Consider the following 21,677-nt stretch of genomic DNA (forward strand, 5'->3'; position numbering starts at 1 on the left):
CCATATTAACCGCCGGACTACCCCTCAAGGACTGAAGCTCTTCCCGGATCATGAGACGTATGTCATTCATCCTGACCGAACTCTCCTGCTGTAAAGTGTTATCAATGCAATGTTGACATAGCTCCTTAATATATGAGTCAGGTAGGGGCTCATTACATATCTTACACTGCTTATGTTTAGATTTTGACGTCCGCTTAGCCTATAAAAAAGACACAAGCAGAGGAGACTACTGTAAGAGATATGAAGCTATATATACACTTATCCGGAAAACAAAACATATACCGGCTGCAGAGTTGTCTGGTCGGCCTGGGGTTTGGAACGGGACGATTTTTTCCCTGATTTATCCGTGGAATCACTCATTTTTGAGTGTCCGCTGATTTTCTTATTAGCATCACCACTAGGCAGGATTACAACCTCCAGTGGGCGCTCAATATCTTCCTGAGACGACATGGTGCGCACAGTGCCATGTGTCTCCAGCCTTATATAGAGCCGTTCTTACAAGGGATACACGCCCCCATGTTTCCTCCCCTTTTTTTTTTTTTTTTTTTACCTGACCAACTTTATTGGTCCTCTCCACCGCTGTTGAGCGCCAAGCGTCCACGCCAGCATGCTCAGCTGACCCCGCATACCCGGAAGTTGCTCTTTACATCCGGGTACGCCGACCATACAGCGCCTGCATGTGCGCTCGCGCGTCTTCCTTCTATGCTGCAGAGGAAGAGAAGCTCCTGCTACCGCGGCCGTTCATGTCCCACTGTGGCCGGAGGGTAAGCGCTTTCTATAGCGACACTTACTTGGTGTGCTGACGGGGATTCTTTAGGCGGTGGAGCAAAAACCAACGGTCTCCCAACAGGGAGACTGTTGTAATCCCGGCATGCTGATGTATCCAGATGAGGGGGGAACCAACAGGAACCCCCGTCTCTGATGCTCGCTCTGGGGCCCCTGTCGCTCAACAGAGACGTACAGGCTGTGTTCCAGGCGAGCTTTTCCTCTTCTTAGCTGCAGAGATTCTCTCTGAGGGTTCCCTCCTTGGGAACAGGAAACCAACTGAGGAGCGAGGGGGGGCCGCCCCTTTTATCTCTCTGTAGGTTTCCTGTTCCTAGGGGCGGATCCCCTCTCTCTCTAGTGGGTGCTGTCGTGGCGAATAGAAAATAATAAATTTTTACCACCTAAATGTTTCTAACTTCTATAGCTGGAAAACTTTAAGGCCGTTATTTGGCCATGTCAGCCAGTGTCAGCTATAGTTCATGCTTCCTGGCTTGAGCCCCTGACCTGTATACCTTAGTGATCCTTGTGCCTCTGACTGCCTGTACACGTGTATGACTCGACCTGATCTCTGGAATTCGTCCCTTGTTTTCCGTCTCTGATAATATACTCCCCCACTGGCTTCGACTCTGGCTTGTACCCTGTTCTGATTACGATCGGTGGCGAATATTGTATTTGCAGTATTTGCCGAACATCATTGGAGTCAATGGGAGTCTAAATGACCGAATATGTTTGGAATCGATCGTCAAACATAAATTCGGTATGAATAGGGTACCAATATAGCACGAATATGGCAAATTCAGATTCGGCGACCGATTACGAGCATATTAGCTCAATTCTAGTTAGTAATAAAAAAAAAAATGTCTGATACAGACCTCTCCATTACTAACACCAGGGCTTGATGCTAGCTGTGATTTTTGACAATTCACAGCTGGCATCAACCCTAACTACCATTACCCTGATTGCCCTGATGTGGTGGCTAGGGTTGAGCGACTTTTACTTTTTTAGGGTCCTTCAAGATTGTTGGAAGACCATTCCCGGTGACTAGCTCTTGAAGCTCATCAAGAGAATGCCAAGAGTGTGCAAAGCAGTCATCAAAGCAAAAGGTGGCTACTTTGAAGAACCTAGAATATAACACATAATTTCAGTTGTTTCACACTTTTTTGTTAAGTATATAATTCCACATGTGTTAATTCATAGTTTTGATGCCTTCAGTGTGAATGTACAATTTTCATAGTCATGAAAATACAGAAAAATCTTTAAATCAGAAGGTGTATCCAAACTTTTGGTCTGTACTGTGTGTATATACCGTGTATATATATATATATATAATGTATTTATTTTGTAGGGATTGTACTCGCTCGGATGCATAGGAGAAAACAGGAGGCACATTCCCTTCAGCTTTCATGTAGGTTTATTCACTCCATAAACCATTTAAGTTAGCAAAACAAGGATAAACAGTCTTAGGGTATGTGCACACGTCAGGTTTTTTTCCTGACAAAATCCGGAGATTTCTGGCAGAAAATCGCGTTTTTTTCCGCGTGGATTTCTCGCGTTTTTTGCGGATTTTTTTGCGTTTTTTTTTTCCTGAATGCATGAAATCCGCAAAAAATCCGCAAAAAGAATGAGCATGGTCATTCTTTTTGCGGATTGCGTTTTTTTTGCGGAAAAAAACGCATACATCTGCACAAAAAATGCGGAATGCATTCTAAATGATAGGATGCATAATTTGAGCGTTTTTTATGCGGATTTATAGCGTTTTTATAGCGAAATTCCGCAAAAAAAGCGAAAAATCCGGACGTGTGCACATACCCTTACATCAGACGGAAAAGTCCTCAGTGTCCATAGTGGAGCTCCGCTCTCTCTCAGACCTGTAGGCACACAGGCTGTGCTATGTCCAGCACGTAGGCTCTCCAGCCTAAAGATGGTCTCTGTGTGCTGTTCAGGACGTCTGTCCCCACTTGGAACCGTCCAACACACAGGCCACTATGCAGTGTCCAGCCAGGACACATGGAAGTCTGTCCACTCTTGCAGACTCCCAAACACACTCTCACTCCATGTGCTACACACACCTCTTTACATAGGTGTAACCACACCCAGGAACCCATCACATGATTAGACATGTGGTTCTGACATCACCACAGGTCCTGAAACAAACATAGATAGGCACGGTCATGCCCCTTACCCAGGGGTAAGGTATATGGGTAGCCAGACCCTCCCATCTCTCATAGCTACCCGTAACCCGGACCCAAATATCCTAAACAATTTCTTATTGCTTTATGTGCATTACAGAAGACACTCCGGGTCACATCACAGCGACAAGCCTTCTCTGTGATACATACCTCCCGTCGACTATCCAACCTTTAGCCACGTTACATAATATATAAATAAATATATATATATATATATATATATATATGTGTATATGTATATATATATATATATATATATATATATATATATATATATATATATATATATATATACATACATACATATTATACACATACACTCCAGATGGTGGCCTGATTCTAACGCATCGGGTATTCTATAATATGTATGTAGTTTATTTATGAAGTTTTCAAAATAATGCAATTTATACACAGGATTTGGCCGGCCGGCCACGACCACTTAGCGAAGTGTGGTTCAAATTCTGCGCCAATTCACGGGCGGACTGTGACTGTTGCTGATTGGTCACGCCCGGCCGCAAACAATCAGTGAAGCCAGGGCCGGCTCCAGGTTTTTGAGGGCCCCGGGCGAAAGAGTCTCAGTGGGCCCCCCTCTTTACCACACAGATACAGCAGAGAAATATTGCACAGCCAAGTAGCATATAACACAGCCCACGTAGTATATAGCACAGGCTACGTAGTGTATAGCATTGCCCATGCACTATATAACCCATGCCACGTAGTATATAGCACAGCCCACTTATTATATAGGAATGTGGGCACCATATCCCTGTTAAAAAAAAAAAAAAAAAAGAAAATAAAAAATAGTTATATACTCGCCTTCCGTTGGCCCCCGGATCCAGCCCAGGCGTTTACCGATGCTCCTCGTGACGCTCCGGTCCCAAGAATGCGTTGCGGTCTCGCGAGATGATGACAGAGCGGTCTCGCGAGACCACTACGTCATTGTCTCGCGAGACCGAAATGCATGGACCGAACTGTCACGAGGAGTGGGAAAGGCGCCGGAAGGTGAGTATATAATGATTTTTAATTTTTTTATTATTTTTAACATTAGATCTTTTTACTACTGATGCTGCATACACAGCATCAATAGTAAAAAGTTGGTCACACAGGGTTAATAGCAGCGTTAACACAGTGCGTTACACCGCGGCATAACGCGGTCCGTTAGCGCTGCCATTAACCCTGTGTGAGCGCTGACTGGAGGGGAGTATGGAGCCGGCACTAACGGCAGGGGAGTAGGGAGCGGCCATTTCGCGGCTGCACTGTGCCCGTCGCTGATTGGTCGCGGTCCAACGGCCACGACCAATCAGCGACTTGGGATTTCCATGACAGATAGACAGACGGAAGTATACAGTGCCTACAAGTAGTATTCAACCCCCTGCAGATTTAGCAGGTTTAATAAGATGCAAATAAGTTAGAGCCTTCAAACTTCAAACAAGAGCAGGATTTATTAACAGATGCATAAATCTTACAAACCAAAAAGTTTTGTTGCTCAGTTAAATTTTTATAAATTTTAAACATAAAAGTGTGGGTCAATTATTATTCAACCCCTAGGTTTAATATTTTGTGGAATAACCTTTGTTTGCAATTACAGCTAATAATCGTCTTTTATAAGACCTGATCAGGCCGGCACAGGTCTCTGGAGTTATCTTGGCCCACTCCTCCATGCAGATCTTCTCCAAGTTATCTAGGTTCTTTGGGTGTCTCATGTGGACTTTAATCTTGAGCTCCTTCCACAAGTTTTCAATTGGGTTAAGGTCAGGAGACTGACTAGGCCACTGCAACACCTTGATTTTTTGCCTCTTGAACCAGGCCTTGGTTTTCTTGGCTGTGTGCTTTAGGGTGTTGTCTTGTTGGAAGATGAAATGACGACCCATCTTAAGATCCTTGATGGAGGAGCGGAGGTTCTTGGCCAAAATCTGCTATCCATCTTCCCATGGATGCGGACCAGATGGCCAGGCCCCTTGGCTGAGAAAAAGCCCCACAGCATGATGCTGCCACCACCATGCTTGACTGTAGGGATGGTATTCTTAGGGTCGTATGCAGTGCCATCCAGTCTCCAAACGTCACGTGTGTGGTTGGCACCAAAGATCTCGATCTTGGTCTCATCAGACCAGAGAACCTTGAACCAGTCAGTCTCAGAGTCCTCCAAGTGATCATGAGCAAACTGTAGACGAGCCTTGACATGACGCTTTGAAAGTAAAGGTACCTTACGGGCTCGTCTGGAACAGAGACCATTGCGGTGGAGTACGTTACTTATAGTATTGACTGAAACCAATGTCCCCACTGCCATGAGATCTTCCCGGAGCTCCTTCCTTGTTGTCCTTGGGTTAGCCTTGACTCTTCGGACAAGCCTGGCCTCGGCACGGGAGGAAACTTTCAAAGGCTGTCCAGGCCGTGGAAGGCTAACAGTAGTTCCATAAGCTTTCCACTTCCGGATGATGCTCCCAACAGTGGAGACAGGTAGGCCCAACTCCTTGGAAAGGGTTTTGTACCCCTTGCCAGGCTTGTGACCCTCCACGATCTTGTCTCTGATGGCCTTGGAATGCTCCTTTGTCTTTCCCATGTTGACCATGTATGAGTGCTGTTCACAAGTTTGGGGAGGGTCTTAAATAGTCAGAAAAGGCTGGAAAAAGAGATAATTAATCCAAACATGTGAGGCTCATTGTTCTTTGTGCCTGAACTACTTCTTAATACTTTAGGGGAACCAAACAGAATTCTGGTGGGTTGAGGGGTTGAATAATAAATGACCCTCTGAAAAGACTTTTCACAATTTAAAAAAAAAAATAAACAAAGAAATAACATTCTTTTTTGCTGCAGTGCATTTCACACTTCCAGGCTAATCTACAGTCCAAATGTCACAATGCCAAGTTAATTCCAAATGTGTAAACCTGCTAAATCTGCAGGGGGTTGAATACTACTTGTAGGCACTGTATATATATTTATTTAGTGAAAAAATTTGGAATAGCACCAGACAAGAGACCTTTACAATGTGCACGCATCCTCAGCCAGCAGTCACAGAAGGCTCCTTAGGATAATGAAAAGTAGAGGGGAAACAGCACAGCAGACCTCCAAAAAAGTGATGTTTAATGCCCAAACGGAGTGACGACGTTTTGGATTCAGTCCTTTCTCAAGTTACGCCGTTTGGGCATTAACCCCTTTCTGCCATTAGACGTACTATTCCGTCCATGTGGGGTGGGCCTTACTTCCCAAGGACGGAATAGTACGTCATAGGCGATCGGCCGCGCTCACGGGGGGAGCGCGGCCGGGTGTCAGTTGCTTATCGCAGCTGACATCCGGCACTATGTGCCAGGAGCGGTCACGGACCGCCCCCGGCACATCGCGATCAAACATGATCGCGATGTGCCGGCGGTGCAGAGAAGCATCGCGCAGGGAGGGGGCTCCCTACGGGCTTCCCTGAGACCCTCGCAGCAACGCGATGTGATCGCGTTGCTCCAGGGGTCTCCTACCTTCCCCCCTGCAGCAAGTCCCGGATCCAAGATGGCCGCTGATCCGGGTCCTGCAGGGAGGGAGGTGCCTTACCAAGTGCCTGCTCAGAGCAGGCACTTGGTAACGCTGCAGCACTCTGAGACAGATCGGTGATCTGTCGGAGTGCTATGCAAACTGGCAGATCACCGATCTGTATTGTCCCCCCCCCCGGGACAAAGTAAAAAAGTTCAACATTTTTTTTTTATATGTGTGTAAAAAAAAAAAAAAAAAAATTCCTAAATAATGAGAAAAAAAAAAATATTATTCCCATAAATACATTTCTTAATCTAAATAAAAATACAAACAATAAAAGTACACATATTTAGTATCGCCGCGTCCGTAACGACCCGACCTATAAAACTGGCCCACTAGTTAACCCTTTCAGTAAACACCGTAAGAAAAAAAAAGAGACAAAAAGTGGAATAACACGCGATCAAAAAGACGGATATAAATAACCATGGTACCGCTGAAAGCGTCATCTTGTCCCGCAAAAAACGAGCCGCCATACAGCAACAAACAGCAAAAAAATAAAAAAGTTATAGTCCTCAGAATAAAGCGATGCAAAAATAATAATTTTTTCTATAAAATAGTTTTTATCGTATAAAAGCGCCAAAACATAAAAAAAATGATATAAATGAGGTGTCGCTGTAATCGTACTGACCCGAAGAATAAAACTGCTTTATCAATTTTACCAAACGCGGAACGGTATAAACGCCTCCCCCAAAAGAAATTCATGAATAGCTGGTTTTTGGTCATTCTGCCTCACAAAAATCGGAATAAAAAGCGATCAAAAAATGTCACGTGCCCGAAAATGTTAACAATAAAAAGTCATCTCGTCCCGCAAAAAACAAGACCTCACATGACTCTGTGGACTCAAATATGGAAAAAATTGGCCCGGTCCATAACGTGCAAACCACCCTTGGGGGTAAAGGGGTTAAACATCACTTTTTTGGAGGTCTGCTGTGCTGTTTGCGTGCAGCCATAAAAAGTCTGGAACAAAAAAAATAAAAATAAAAAAGTAATAAACTTAACAATGAAGAAGATGCTGACCTAATGCTCAAAAAGTTGCCCAAGAGTCTTTTGAGCCTTCCCGTTGATTGTATTGTATTCTTGGCATTTTTGAAAGCCTGGACATGTGAACAGAAAGTCATTTTGACATTTTTTTGATCGTTCTAGTTTATTCTGCCATTCCTTTTTTCTTTTGTTTTAGCTGAATCGCTCATATCACGATTGAAGAAACAACAAACACAACTTTTTTTCTCTTCAAGTTAGATTCGACCAACCTATTGACAAACTGTTGTAAGAAATGGTGGATGAAACAATTGCAGTAACAACTTGTGTCCACTAGATGGCACCAGAGCATTTCCAATGTTGAGTCCTCAGGCAGCCACCTTGCAGAATTGCTTTATTTGTCGCAGTATGGAACATAGACATTAGATTCAGGACTTGTTCAGACGAGATGTGAGCACTACGGACCGCACACGCATACATCATAGCCAAAATTTCAGTGCACATGGCTGATTTTACTCAAGGACCAACTTTTCATGGAAAAAAAAAATTGCGGCATTCACTACTTTGGTCCTATTCACAAACCAGGGTAGTGCATGTAAATAGCAGGCAGCTCCTGTAATTGTCCGCTATGCGCAGCGGCACACCGAGCCATTTACAGCTGCAATTTGTGGATTTGACTGGCCCAAGATTCAGTGCGGCAGTCTGAACACGGCCCTAGGCCTCATTCAGACATTTGTGTTTGTTCATGTATGCAGAAAAATGGCAGTGTCTCATTGTGACTTTGCATCTAATGATTTCCTATGGTGTCACATTGCGACTGCGACAGACGCAAATGTTTCCAGATGAGTTGATTTTCCTGTTGCAAGTTGTAAGCGACTCACTTGGCATAGACTTAAATGAATTGACAATTGAAAATTTCAGCACCTCCATATCTGCCAGATTGTCCTCTGTGTACAGCGCCCTCTTCAGGTCAACTAAAGCCCCAGTTCCAGCTGACGAAAAAAAAGCCTCAAAGCATAATGCTGCCTCCCCCATGCTTTATTGCGGGTATGATGTTCTTTTGATGATGCGCAGTGTTGGTTTTGCGTCAAACATACCTTTTGAAATTATGGCCAAAAAGTTCAAGCTTGGTTTCATCAGACCAGGACATGCTTTCACCCATGTTTTTGGCAGACTTGAATTTTTCCTTTTGTAAGATCAGTCTTCCATCATGCCACCCTACCCCATAGGCCAGACATATGAAGAATTCGGAAGAATGTTGCTACATGCAGCACACAAGCTCCTGTAATGTTGCTGTACGCAACTTGTCAGCCTATCAGACCAATTTTCTTCTTTTTTTTTTCAGCAATTTTTGAAGAACTTCCAGTTCTACTATTGTGCCAAATTTAAGCCACTTCTTGATGACTCTCTTAGTGTTCCATGGTATATCTAATGCCTTGAGAACATTATTGTACCTTTCTGCTCAATGATAACTTTCAATAATGAGATCCCTTTGCTGTGTTGTAAGATGTTTATAGACAAGGATTTGCTGAAAAATGCATCAAAGAAAATGTCAGAAAAATCCTACTAGAGCAGCTAGCAGTATATGTAATGAATCAGAATCTCTGTAAATGATGGCCGCTATGCATTGACTGCTATGTAACATGAGTGTAAATGTGAATGGCTAACTCTGAACACAACCCTCCCCTATTATAAGTGCTCACACTTGTGCAACCACATTATTTTAGTTTTATTATTTTTGTTTTCCTCTTCGGGCCGTGTTCACACTGTTACAAATACTGATGTAAAATACTGAACGTGGGCTTAAAAGGATTTGTTTGTTTTACAATGGATTTGTGCAGATTATGGATGACATTACAGGTGGTAAAAGTTCTGTAATGATTCTTCTTGGTATAATGTTTGTAAAACTTTATCAGGGGCGTGTAGACTTTTTATATCCACTTTAAATTGTTTAAAACCATAAGATAAGAAGACCTCCCCATCTCTGTGCAGAAAACGCTAATAGGGGTGAAAGCTATTCCAGATACGGTAACGTCTCTACCTACAGTAGTTGTTTTCTGGTGGCCCTAATACTTGGAAGTGATGAGCTTACTCGTCTTGTCTGTAGCGGGGCCCAAGCCTCATGTCCCAGGATCCCACGTGCTTATTTGTCAGTACGCTTTGTCACAATGCTGTGACTCACCCAGCAGACGTCCGGGCAGCTTCTTGTCTTTTCTGTACAATTGAAGAAAAGAGAAACTCCCTCCCAAAAAGTTTTGTGAAGCATCTTCTGCTTGAAGAGTTTGTGGTTTTGGAATGCCTCAAAAAAATTTGGTGTGAATATAGCCTAGCGGACCAGGGTATTTTTGGCTGTGTGTACACAGTGATTTATTGTATTCTTTTCATAGAATGTTAGATTTGGTTGGGACCTCCAGGGTCATCGTGTCCAACCCCCTGCTCAATGCAGGAATCGCTAAACCATCTCGGACAGATGTCTGTCCAGCCTCTGTCTGAAGGCTTCCATTGAAGGAGAACTCACCACCTCTCGTGGCAGCCTGTTCTTCTCATTGATCACTTTCACTTTCAAAAAGTTTCTTCTAATATCTAATCTGTATCTTTTCAGTTTCATTCCATTGCTTCTCGTGTTTCCTTGTGCAAATGAGAATGATGATGATCCCTCTACACTGTGGCAGCCCTTCAGATATTTGTAGACCGCTATTAAGTCTCCTCTTGGCCTTCTTTTTTGCAAACTAAACATTCCCAGATCCTTTAGGGTATGTGCACACGTCCGGATTTTTAGCGTTTTTTTTGCGGATTTTCGCTATAAAAATGCTATAATTCCGCATCAAAAACGCTAAAAATATGCATCCTATTATTTAGAATGCATTCCGGATTTTTTGTTCAGATGGATGCGTTTTTTACCGCAAAAAAAACGCATTCCACAAAAAAAATGGACATGCTCATTCTTTTTGCGGATTTCTAAGCCAAAATGACTTTCAGGAAAAAAAAAAAAAAAAAAACGCAAAAAAATCCGCAAAAAATCCGCGCAAAAAATGCGAAAAATCCACGCGGAAAAAAATGCGATTTTCTACCAGAAAACTCCGGATTTTGTCAGGAAAAAAACCTGACGTGTGCACATACCCTTAATGTCATCTGAATGTGGTCTGTTTTTTTTCTTATTTTTACACAGACCTATTTACTATTTTCATTTGACCCTAGAATCAGAATCAAACAGGTCTCCGGATCTTTCGGTCCAAGAAATATCGCATAAACGTGAATGGCCACATAAATTCACAGGAATGGGTACTGTTCGTGAAAACCACAGATGGTGCTCGTGTGTGAATGAGGCCTTACTCTTTTTATATAGGTTCCCCCAATAAACTGTCCTAGTACTGAGCTAGAAGCAGGTAAAGCCATCTGGACCATTTCGCTCAGTATTTTATTTTTCACAATTTGAGGCCTGAGCATTTTAGTTCTTTTCTATCAGGTTGATCATTCTGTTGAGTCATTCACTTGTATGTTTTTCTGAGAGAATTGAGTGGCATCCTTTATCTACCCCAGCTTTCCCAAGGCTCCTGATCATCAAATCTGCCTGCAGCAGCAATGTAAGAGGGCTAAGTTGGTACATAATGCATGGCAGACATGTGCCATGGTGACAGCTGACCGAATGATGGCTCGATCATTGCAGATCCCATTTCAAGCTCCCAAGTGATTAGTTTTCTATAGGAAAACTGTAGTGATACATGCGTCATTCAACTATAACCCACGGACGGACACTGATATTACTCATAAAGTTTCGCTGATTCAGAGCAATAGAAATCCCTTTTTACAACCACTTCTGTGGTTCAGGTCATTATCCACAGGTCAAGGGGAGGTGGGAGGAGTTTAACTCTCATTGTCAGATTATTTAATCAATCTGCATATTTCGACCTTCTCTGTTTTGCAGGTCAACAAATTAGCTGGCCTGGTACAATGTGAAGTCAACATATTAACAAACATCAATTGTTAATTACCCTATGTCCCTGTTCCTCAAAGATAGCAGGTGATGAGCTGCAGCAAATAGCAACTCAAAAGTCAAAATCCAGGCTCATACCTTTGTTTCTAGACTAACCAAAGAAACACATATAAATTCAATAATCAACATAAAGATAATAGCCTATGTCACCTGGCCTACTGAAAATAGACTTATAGATAATTAAGATTAAATGCTGTGTCGTCACAGCACTCATTAGTTGTATTAGATGCACCTGTTTGAGTGTGTGGACAGGTGTTTTTTTTTTTTTTAATACAGGTAACGAGTTCAATCACACTCCAACCTCTCCACCATGGCTAAGACCAAAGAGCTGTCTAATGACACCACGGACAAAATTGTAGACCTGCACAAGGCAGGAATTGGCTACAGGACAATAGGCAAGCAGCTTGATAAGAAGACAACAACTGTTGGCGCCATTATTAGAAAATGGAATAAACACAAGATGACTGTAAATCTTCCTCGGGCTGGGACTTCATGCAAGATCTCACATCATGGGGTAAGGATGATTCTGAGAAAGGTCGGGAAACGGCCCACAACTACACAGGACGACCTAGTCAGTGAAGTGAAGAAAGCTAGGACCACAGTCTCAAACATTACGATTAGTAACACACTATGCTGTCATGGATTAAAATCCTGCAGGTCACGCAAGGTCCCCCTGCTACGCCAGCACGTGTCCAGCCCCTTTTGAAGTTCACCAATGACCATCTGGATGATCAAGAGGAGGCATAGGGAGAAGGTCATGTGGTCAGATGAGACCAAAACAGAGCTCTATTGTATCAACTTGCCTTGTTTGGAAGGCTAAGGATGAGTATTATCCCAAGAACAACATCCCAGCCATGAAACATGGTGGGGAAAACAAATACTGACCTCAGCCGTCTTGTACCGTGCATGCATCACTATTGAAGCCAGAGATTTGTAGCTGTCATATATATGCGATGTCATAGCTGCAAGTTCAGCAAGGACCACCAGCGCTAGAGGGCCAGGGGATTTAACAGATGTACGTAAAAATACATATATTTTTTTAATTTTATTTTTTTGTCCTTTTTCTTAAAATCTGTGACAACCCCTTTAAGAGAGCGCGTTGACAATATTAACCTCACGTAAGCAATATTCTACATGGACCATTGCAGCACTTACTAGTGTGGACCAGAATATTGCAGAAATGGCGGGCAGCTCCTTCACCTGGCGAGATGCGGATGGGCATGCAATGCTTTGCATATTTTTTTTTTTTTTCTTAAGCATGGTCTGAATGTATTGAATGGCTCCTTCCTTTCTTCTAACTGGTTCTTCTCCATTATGGCTTCCCATGCAGCCAGCAGTCATCACAGTGATGAGACTCCATGCATGATGTCCTATCTTAAGCCTTCTGTAAACCCTTAAGTGCTGCATTTCCAGTAGTAGCACAACCACTTTACCTTTCATCCCATCTCATTACCTTCTTTATGGGGCTGTGACTGGGTCCCTTGGAGCAGACACACCTTATGGGAAGGGTCACTCAGGTTCTCGTAGAGCAGCATTTCTCCGTGGCAGAAGGTGTCTGTAGGGAAGGGGCTCCTCTGTCGGACATGTGAGCAGATGGGCTTTACGTCACTTTCTCACTTGCAGCATGTGAGCGTGAAATGTGGGCTCGTGTCACTTAGTGTTACCCAAGAGCAAAGGCGAAAAAAGGAACTTTGTGAAGCTTGTCTTCCTTGCTGGGACGTCCATATAACAGCCATGAAATGCACATTGCTCCGGCCGCCCCTAGGCCTCTTCATTTAGGTTGGATGACTGTCACTTTGTGCTGTGACCGCCGTCAGGGGTTGTTTTTGAAGGGAAATGCTTTGGAACATGTAAAGAAGTTTTCGTTGTGCTACAGGGACTTTATATCCTGTCCTGCTACAATAATTGTATCCCGGGGAGTTATCAAGGCCAGAACACTACAACACTTGCTTCCTTTGGATCAGAGTGCACCATGGAGCAGCACCTAGCCTTAATAAAGAAAGTGAGCGCTACCTCCGCGGTCAAGTCTGTGCTCGATGTGGCCGATAACCTCCAGCTTAGTCTGAGCCCCGAGCCCACCGCAGAAGAAATCGGGCTGAGCAGCGGTGAGCAGCCATCCTCTGCCCTAATCCTTGGGTATGTATGAGCAGTCGTTGGCATGTTTCTATTATATGTGGCGCAGTCCTCTGCCCCAATCCTTGGGTATGTATGAGCAGTCGTTGGCATGTTTCTATTATATGTGGCGCAGTGCTCTGCCCTAATCCTTGGGTATGTATGAGCAGTCGTTGGCATGTTTCTATTATATGTGGCGCAGTGCTCTGCCCTAATCCTTGGGTATGTATGAGCAGTCGTTGGCATGTTTCTATTATATGTGGCGCAGTGCTCTGCCCTAATCCTTGGGTATGGATGAGCAGTCGTTGGCATGTTTCTATTATATGTGGCGCAGTCCTCTGCCCCAATCCTTGGGTATGTATGAGCAGTCGTTGGCATGTTTCTATTATATGTGGCGCAGTGCTCTGCCCTAATCCTTGGGTATGTATGAGCAGTCGTTGGCATGTTTCTATTATATGTGGCGCAGTGCTCTGCCCTAATCCTTGGGTATGTATGAGCAGTCGTTGGCATGTTTCTATTATATGTGGTGCAGTGCTCTGCCCTAATCCTTGGGTATGTATGAGCAGTCGTTGGCATGTTTCTATTATATGTGGCGCAGTCCTCTGCCCTAATCCTTGGGTATGTATGAGCAGTCGTTGGCATGTTTCTATTATAAGTGGCGCAGTGCTCTGCCCTAATCCTTGGGTATGGATGAGCAGTCGTTGGCATGTTTCTATTATATGTGGCGCAGTGCTCTGCCCTAATCCTTGGGTATGTATGAGCAGTCGTTGGCATGTTTCCATTATATGTGGCGCAGTCCTCTGCCCTAATCCTTGGGTATGTATGAGCAGTCGTTGGCATGTTTCTATTATATGTGGTGCAGTGCTCTGCCCTAATCCTTGGGTATGTATGAGCAGTCGTTGGCATGTTTCTATTATATGTGGCGCAGTCCTCTGCCCTTCTGTATGTGCTGATATAAGACCTTGTGTTCGCCTCTCATGCCGAGTTAACCAGCTGTGTCTCAGTTTTATCTGTCTTTTGGGAAAGTTGGGTGAAAACGCTATGGCCCCATTACAGCTTCCTCGCTCCCGAGTTGCAGGTCTACACGTGACGTCAAGCATTACCCTAGTAATTAAATACGGCTTTGCATGTCATTTAACTCTGATTTTTAGACACCGTGATTTTTAGGCAAAGATTCCAGCATAAATGTAAAATCCGCTTTTTAATATTGTGGCGCCACATACTGGCTACACTAGTCAGAGGTGTGTGCTTGGTGAGGACCAGTCCTGCAGGCCGGTATGTCGCCCACAGAGGCATGATGTCTCTGTAATGCCCCTCGCATTCTGCCTCATCCATAAATGCTGCAGATACAGCTGTGACTTGGGACATGCACAGACCTCTGCGTTGGCATCTGACTACATGCCGGTAGTCTTACAGGCTGTGCGCCTTGTCGTGCGAGCTTGCACCAGGAGTGTTGCTGTATAGTGCTGAGCCGGCAGGTAGTGACGCGCTTCAGGCATGTACTGCCCAGTGATCCTGCCGGCACTATAACACGGCAGCACATGTGCTGTGGCATCATACAGGGAGGCGCTCAGGCTGTCAGGCTACAGGCATGTACTGCCCAGTGATCCTGCCGGCTCAGCGCTATAACATACAGGGAGGCGCTCAGGCTGTCAGGCTACAGGCATGTACTGCCCAGTGATCCTGCCGGCTCAGCGCTATAACATACAGGGAGGCGCTCAGGCTGTCAGGCTACAGGCATGTACTGCCCAGTGATCCTGCCGGCTCAGCGCTATAACATACAGGGAGGCGCTCAGGCTGTCAGGCTACAGGCATGTACTGCCCAGTGATCCTGCCGGCTCAGCGCTATAACATACAGGGAGGCGCTCAGGCTGTCAGGCTACAGGCATGTACTGCCCAGTGATCCTGCCGGCTCAGCGCTATAACATACAGGGAGGCGCTCAGGCTGTCAGGCTACAGGCATGTACTGCCCAGTGATCCTGCCGGCTCAGCGCTATAACATACACGGAGGCGCTCAGGCTGTCAGGCTACAGGCATGTACTGCCCAGTGATCCTGCCGGCTCAGCGCTATAACATACACGGAGGCGCTCAGGCTGTCAGGCTACAGGCATGTTTACTGTGCCATGTCCCAAGTCACGGCTATAACCACGCATTTTGGGGATTAAGGCAGTAAGCCGAATGTAGAGGGGCTCTTTACAGACAATTGTCACACCTACGTGGGCGACATTTCGACATGCGGACCTGGACTGGTTAGGACTAAGTGCACACCTCTAGGACTAGTTCAGCTAATTATAATATATGGTGCCACAACATTAAAAAGCTGATTTTTACGACAATGTTGAAATTTTTGACAGACGTCGCTAACGTCAGTGGGATCGTCCAACAGTTTTATGTGCATGGACCTCCCAACTCTTCCTCCAATAGATGAAATCTGAGAAGAGAGATAGATACTTTGATTTTTCCCTAGCGATAAACTGCAGCCAGAGGAATCGCACAGAGAACACCGGAGCGCTGCTGCTCTATAGACTATACAATATATTGGAAGCTGGTGGCGCCCATTACATTATAGGATCTCTGTCATTAGAGACAACCTGTTTCAGAAAGTGATTCTGCGTGCCATCCAGGGCTGTGGAGCCGGTGAGCCCAACCTCCGACTCCTTAATTTTCATGACTCCGACTCCACAGCCCTGGTGCCATCAGTGGACCACCCTGGATTAGTGATAAACGAACATGCTTGGATTAGACTTTATCCGACCATGCTCGGGTGCTAGCCGAGTGTTTTCGGCGTGTTCAAAAGCATTAAGTTACTTACCGGTAACAGCATTTTTCGGAGGCCCATGACAGCACCCTTGTTTCGTGGTACTGTCATGGGAGTCCGAATAAAGCATTAAGTTACTTACCGGTAACGGCATTTTTCAGAGGCTTATGACAGCACCACGAACCAAGGGTGCTGTCATTGGAGTCTGAATAAAAATATGTTTGAGTCCCCGCGGCTGTTAGGAAATAACAAACAGCATGCCAAATATACTCGGTTAGGCTACGTTCAGACTAGCGTTGTGCACCGCTGCGTCGGCGACGCAACGCACGACGCATGCAAAAACGCGGCAAAACGCACGCAAAAACGCTGCGTTTTGCGACGCGTGCGTCGTTTTTTGCCGAAAATCGGACGCAAGAAAAATGCAACTTGTTGCGTTTTCTTGGTCCGACGCTTGCGGCAAAAAAGACGCATGCGTCGCCAAACGCAACAAACAAAAATGCATGCGTCCCCCATGTTAAACATAGGGGCGCATGACGCGTGCGTCGCCGCTGCGTCGCCCGACGCACACTAGCACAACGCTAGTCTGAACGTAGCCTTAGCACACGAGCACGCTCGGATAAATCCTTTTCCAAACACGTTCACTCATCACTTCCCTGGATCCTATTCACGACACATCTCTGACAAGTAGAGGGCAAATCCACAACCGGCAACTCAATTCCAGGAAAAAAGTACTATTATGTTAGGGCATGTTAGGTTCGGCTATGGGTTGAACTAGATGGACTTAAAGTCTTCCTTCAACCTTAATAACTATGTTACTATGTTATTACGGGGTCACTATTTGGATAACTTAATAGTTTGTAATAAAAAGACAGCTTAGAGACGGCCATAATGGGAGCTGCATGTGTGTAGCACATCTCCATGTTGGCTCATACAGGTGCAGAGCAGGAGATCTCCCCCAATGTGATATTAGGTATTAATAAGGCACATTACCGGCGGCTAACCTCACCTGTGTAACCCTGGGGAGGTTGTGATCACCGGGAGTCATTTGCAGGTGTTTGCACTATATTAAAATCCACAAGTACTCTGCGCTGATATTGCAGCGATCACCGGCTGGAATTTCACCTATTTTCTATGACCATACACCCAGGTGCATAGATCCATATGTACTAATCCTCCTTATCCAAACAACTGTTAATGGCCTCAGATAAGTTGGAGATCCCAGCACACGTAATGCCTGTAGCTTGTACGTAATGGGGAATACCGATTCCCAGGTTTTTGGAAGTGCCCTGATGTGTAGTACAATGGTGTGTATGTGTGTACATATAATGTGTGTTATGTGGCTGTTGCTCTCTAATACCTGCTGCTTACGTGCAGACCTCAGTGTTGTCTTATAGGGGTACGCGATGCATTTCAGACAAGGTTGGGCAGTGGATATCGACAATGTCATTTATGGAGAGGACTAATGACTTAAAGGGAGTCTGTCACCCCTTATTTTCAATCTGAGATGAAAATATAGCTTATACCCATCAGATCGGACCGGGGTAATTTACATTGGGAAATCGGGGGATATGAAAGGTACTGCTGTAATGCAGAGCTCATGCTAAATTAAGCTATATTTTTATCTCCGATCGAAAAAAAAAGGGGTGACAGGTTCCCTTTAATCTTCACGTGTTTATTTCCCGCCCTCCATTACTGATCTAAGCCAGGCATCGTACTCACTCTGTAAATGCTTGTGGCTACAAACACAACTATTTTAAATAACTATGTAGTTTTTCCAGTTTCAGAAACTTTCTTGTATGAAGGTATTTTTAACAAGCCAAAAAAAATGAACCAGCACAGCCTGAAAGCAGATAGTGGTGCCAGCCCACAGGTTGTAACCTAAAAACCTATGATCCAGAAAAGATGGGCCACACTTGATGTAGAATCTGCATCAAGAAATACCGTAGATGTGTTTATTGGCCCATGTGAACGGGTTGCAACGTTTAGGCTAAAATCAGCTGTTGTCAAGCAAAGGCAGCGTGTATTATTGGGTTTTCATGTGATATACCAACACAACATAGCAAGTATTTCAGAAGAGTAAAGGAAAAGATATATATGGTTTTCTAATTATTGAACAAGTATAAATCTGAAAATTGTAACGTGCATTTGTATTCAGCCCCCTGTAGTCTGATACTCCTTAAAAAAAAAAATTAAAAAATTAATGACTAAGAGGTTTGTTTTGAAAACATTTTATAATCAAACAGCATGATGAAAATTAAATGTTGTCCAGTCTAAATCGTCTGTAGTCACTCTGTGTGGCTGCAGACTTCTGGATCCCCCGCACACGCGCTGCAGGGATTCGCCGGTTTCTGAGCTTTAACTGGAGGATTGTATATACTCTGTGCCAGAGCCTGTCCAGTGGGCGCGATCTCGCTCCATATACTTACATGGAGCAAAGCCATGGCATCTAGTTGTCCACACCCACTGGATGGACACATCACTAGTTAGAGCGTGGCCTCGCACAATACAAGTGTATGGAGTGAGGCCGCACCCAATGGCCATGAGTATTTGCAACTCTTACATGCCATCCGGTCCCAACGCAGAAACTGGCGAAGCCTCGCAGTGCGTGCGCTGGGGGGGATTCATAAGTCTGCAGTCATAGCAGGCTTAACAGTTTGGACCGGACAACCTCTTTAAGGAACACACCAGACAGGCCAGGGATAAAGTATTGGAGAAGAGTAAAGGAGTGTTAGGTTATATGAAAAAAGGTGCCATAATCTGTCCACGGGACCTTTATTATAGCCTCATATTTCACAAATCTGACCTTTTATGGAAGAGTGTCGGTAAGAAAGCCATTTTTGAAAGAAAGCCATAAGTCCTGTTTTGCAGTTTGCAAAAACCCTAGTAAGGGGACACCATTCGCAGTGGGGAAAAAAGGTGCTCTGTTCAGATGAGACCAAAGTAGAATGTCAGGAATCCCCTGACCGCTGCCACCAATTCGTCACGATTCACACCGTGACCGTCACCCCTACGTCACGGGTTGGGGTGACTTTAGGCCAACAGACGGCTATCACATGTGCAGGGGGGCTTATCTTAGTTATCCCTCCACTGCTAACAATGTGATGAGAAAACACACACAAGGCTATTGCCCTCTTAGTTTACAGCAGGGGCTTATTCTAGGTATCCCACTGCTTTCAATATACCACAAACTGCAGGGATTTATGTATATCCCGCTTACAGTTCCACTTAACACTTGCAGCTCTCTGGCGCCCCCCCTTACTCTCAGGTCAGATTAGGTACTGCACCCTGGGTAATTAAAAAGGCTGCCTGCTATGTACTGGCTATTGGGCACGCTGCAGCGATGCGATAAACTACTCCCACTCAGGCAGGAACAATAATTATCAACGCCACAGCCGCTACAACATAACCCAAAAGTCTGCACACTATCGGTATCACTGCCACCAGCTTCGATTAAACGGGTCCGAAGCTAACCCAACACAACAGTAACAGTAGCGTATTTCCCTTCAGAAGACTTAGGGTACGGTTTAGAACAGGAGAACGAACTAATATTAAATATTATATCCCATAAAAATTAGGCAGTGCTTTATCAAAAATATTTTATAAAGATGTTACAAATGAGAATTGCAAATATGTACACGGGTAATTATAACATAAAGGGAATAAAGGAGAAAATATAACACTCACATGTTCAAAGCATGGCAGGCCCCCAGGCTGGTGCAGCTTTCCATACGTCCCAGCTCATGGGATGTGCTCAGCTCTTCCAGGAAAATAGGACAAGAAGCAAGCTGGGGATGTGTGCAGACAGTTATAGCCAAGCCTGTAACATCCCAGAAAGGGGTTGGATCACCTCGTCCCACCTACCTCTTCAGTTAACTCATTTTATTCTAATCTATATCTAATTTCGATAACTCCGCTACAAAACATGTCATAGTCCTAACAAACCCATCATTGATCTCGGATTAACGTGAGCATGCTAATGAGATCAAATATGTCCTATCTGGGATACATATTTACAGAGAAAACCCTACTTCTTTACCAGACGGAGTTAGAAGCCCGAGTTTCAAGGGATGGGTAGATACACCGAGTGGGAATACGAATATATATTTTCGTGTTCTTAACGTAAACATTGTGCATAATATCATACAAAAACCAAACAAAGAATCTTTCATGGATCCTAGAAACTTCTAGACACTTCTAAACAGTTCTCTGCTAGAGGAAAATTTGACCCTAGTCGTAAATACCTCTCGGCCATAAAACTCCCCAGTACATTGGCAAAGCAGCTCTTGGCTGAATGAAAGGGAAGGGGGGCTTGGGAGTTGAAAGTCAGGAATTTGAAGCTACAAACTGTTGCAGCATCACTCCAAGAAGGGGGGCTTAGCCCACACAGGCTAGCAAGAGAACTACTTATGATATTTCATACCATATCGTGACATAGAACTTTTTGTTGTAAATGCAAAACAGTGTGTGGCAGAAAACTGACAGCACATTACCCTGCAAACATCATCCCCACCAGCAGCCAGGTGGTGGGAGAGCAGTGCAGTTTGGAAGCACGAACACGGACAATCCCTTTAATGAGTGCTGGGGCTCTGAATTTGTTGAACATGCAAGTTGTTGTTGTGTTTTTTTTTTTTTTTTTATTGAAGAACAGCCAGAGAACACAGTATATACTACTGATGAATTGCTGAGGGTTACAGACCAGGGCCGTCTTCCGTGTAAATTCTGTGGAAGGCATCCTTCTGCACGCAGTTGTGTAATCCTGCCTTGTGCATTTATTTGTCTTTTTTTCTGCTCTTTGTAAACTTGAGTCCATTTTCCATTGAGCAGGCTGACATAAGTTGCTACTTGGTTGTAGTAGTTGAGACTGCGGCTATTTTATTTCTGTGCTAACAATTGTATTTTTTTCTTTAAGGAATGAAGACCTAAAGCAAATGTTGGAAAGTAACAAAGACTCTGCAAAGCTGGAAGCGATGAAGAGAGTGGTCGGGGTACGGTTCCATTATCTGTAGTAGTGATCTGTGTTTTATGATAATTTAGGCTTTGACTTTACAGACACATTTTTTCAAATACGTATAAATATGTTGTTGTGCTGGTAAAAGCACAAGTTCATCAGAAAACGAGAAAAAAAAAATCTCTCCATTCCCACTATATTCCCATATTGTGGAAGCTCCTCTGTACAGCCGGTGCTCCATCCAGTGAGTCCCCTCATATAACCGATACATCGTCTTCCAGCACAGAAGGAGAAAACGTCCAGTTCTTTATTCCGAAAGTATTATAAAGTATCCAGTGCAATTGTAGCCTGTGAAGGTATTTTAAAAACTTTTCAATTCTGAAATAAAGAATTAGAAGTTTCTTCCTTTTGAGCTGG

General features: G+C 44.3%; 1 protein-coding gene across 2 annotated transcripts in view; it reads left to right on the top strand.

The window, feature by feature from the left end:
* Positions 1–21,677, top strand: part of AP3B1 (adaptor related protein complex 3 subunit beta 1) — a 354,978-nt gene that overhangs the window by 17,999 nt on the left and 315,302 nt on the right. Inside the window, exons 1-2 of one of the 2 annotated variants that reach the window (XM_069749942.1) lie at positions 13,136–13,578; positions 21,222–21,297. In XM_069749942.1, the coding sequence (XP_069606043.1) occupies positions 13,415–13,578; positions 21,222–21,297 (240 nt within the window). In that variant the 5' untranslated portion in view covers positions 13,136–13,414. Of the gene's footprint in view, positions 1–13,135; positions 13,579–21,221; positions 21,298–21,677 lie in introns of those variants that run through there. The other variant, XM_069749950.1, reaches the window with a different exon arrangement.

This window comes from Ranitomeya imitator, chromosome 1 (genome assembly GCF_032444005.1).
Source record: "Ranitomeya imitator isolate aRanImi1 chromosome 1, aRanImi1.pri, whole genome shotgun sequence".
NCBI classification, from domain to species: domain Eukaryota; kingdom Metazoa; phylum Chordata; class Amphibia; order Anura; family Dendrobatidae; genus Ranitomeya; species Ranitomeya imitator.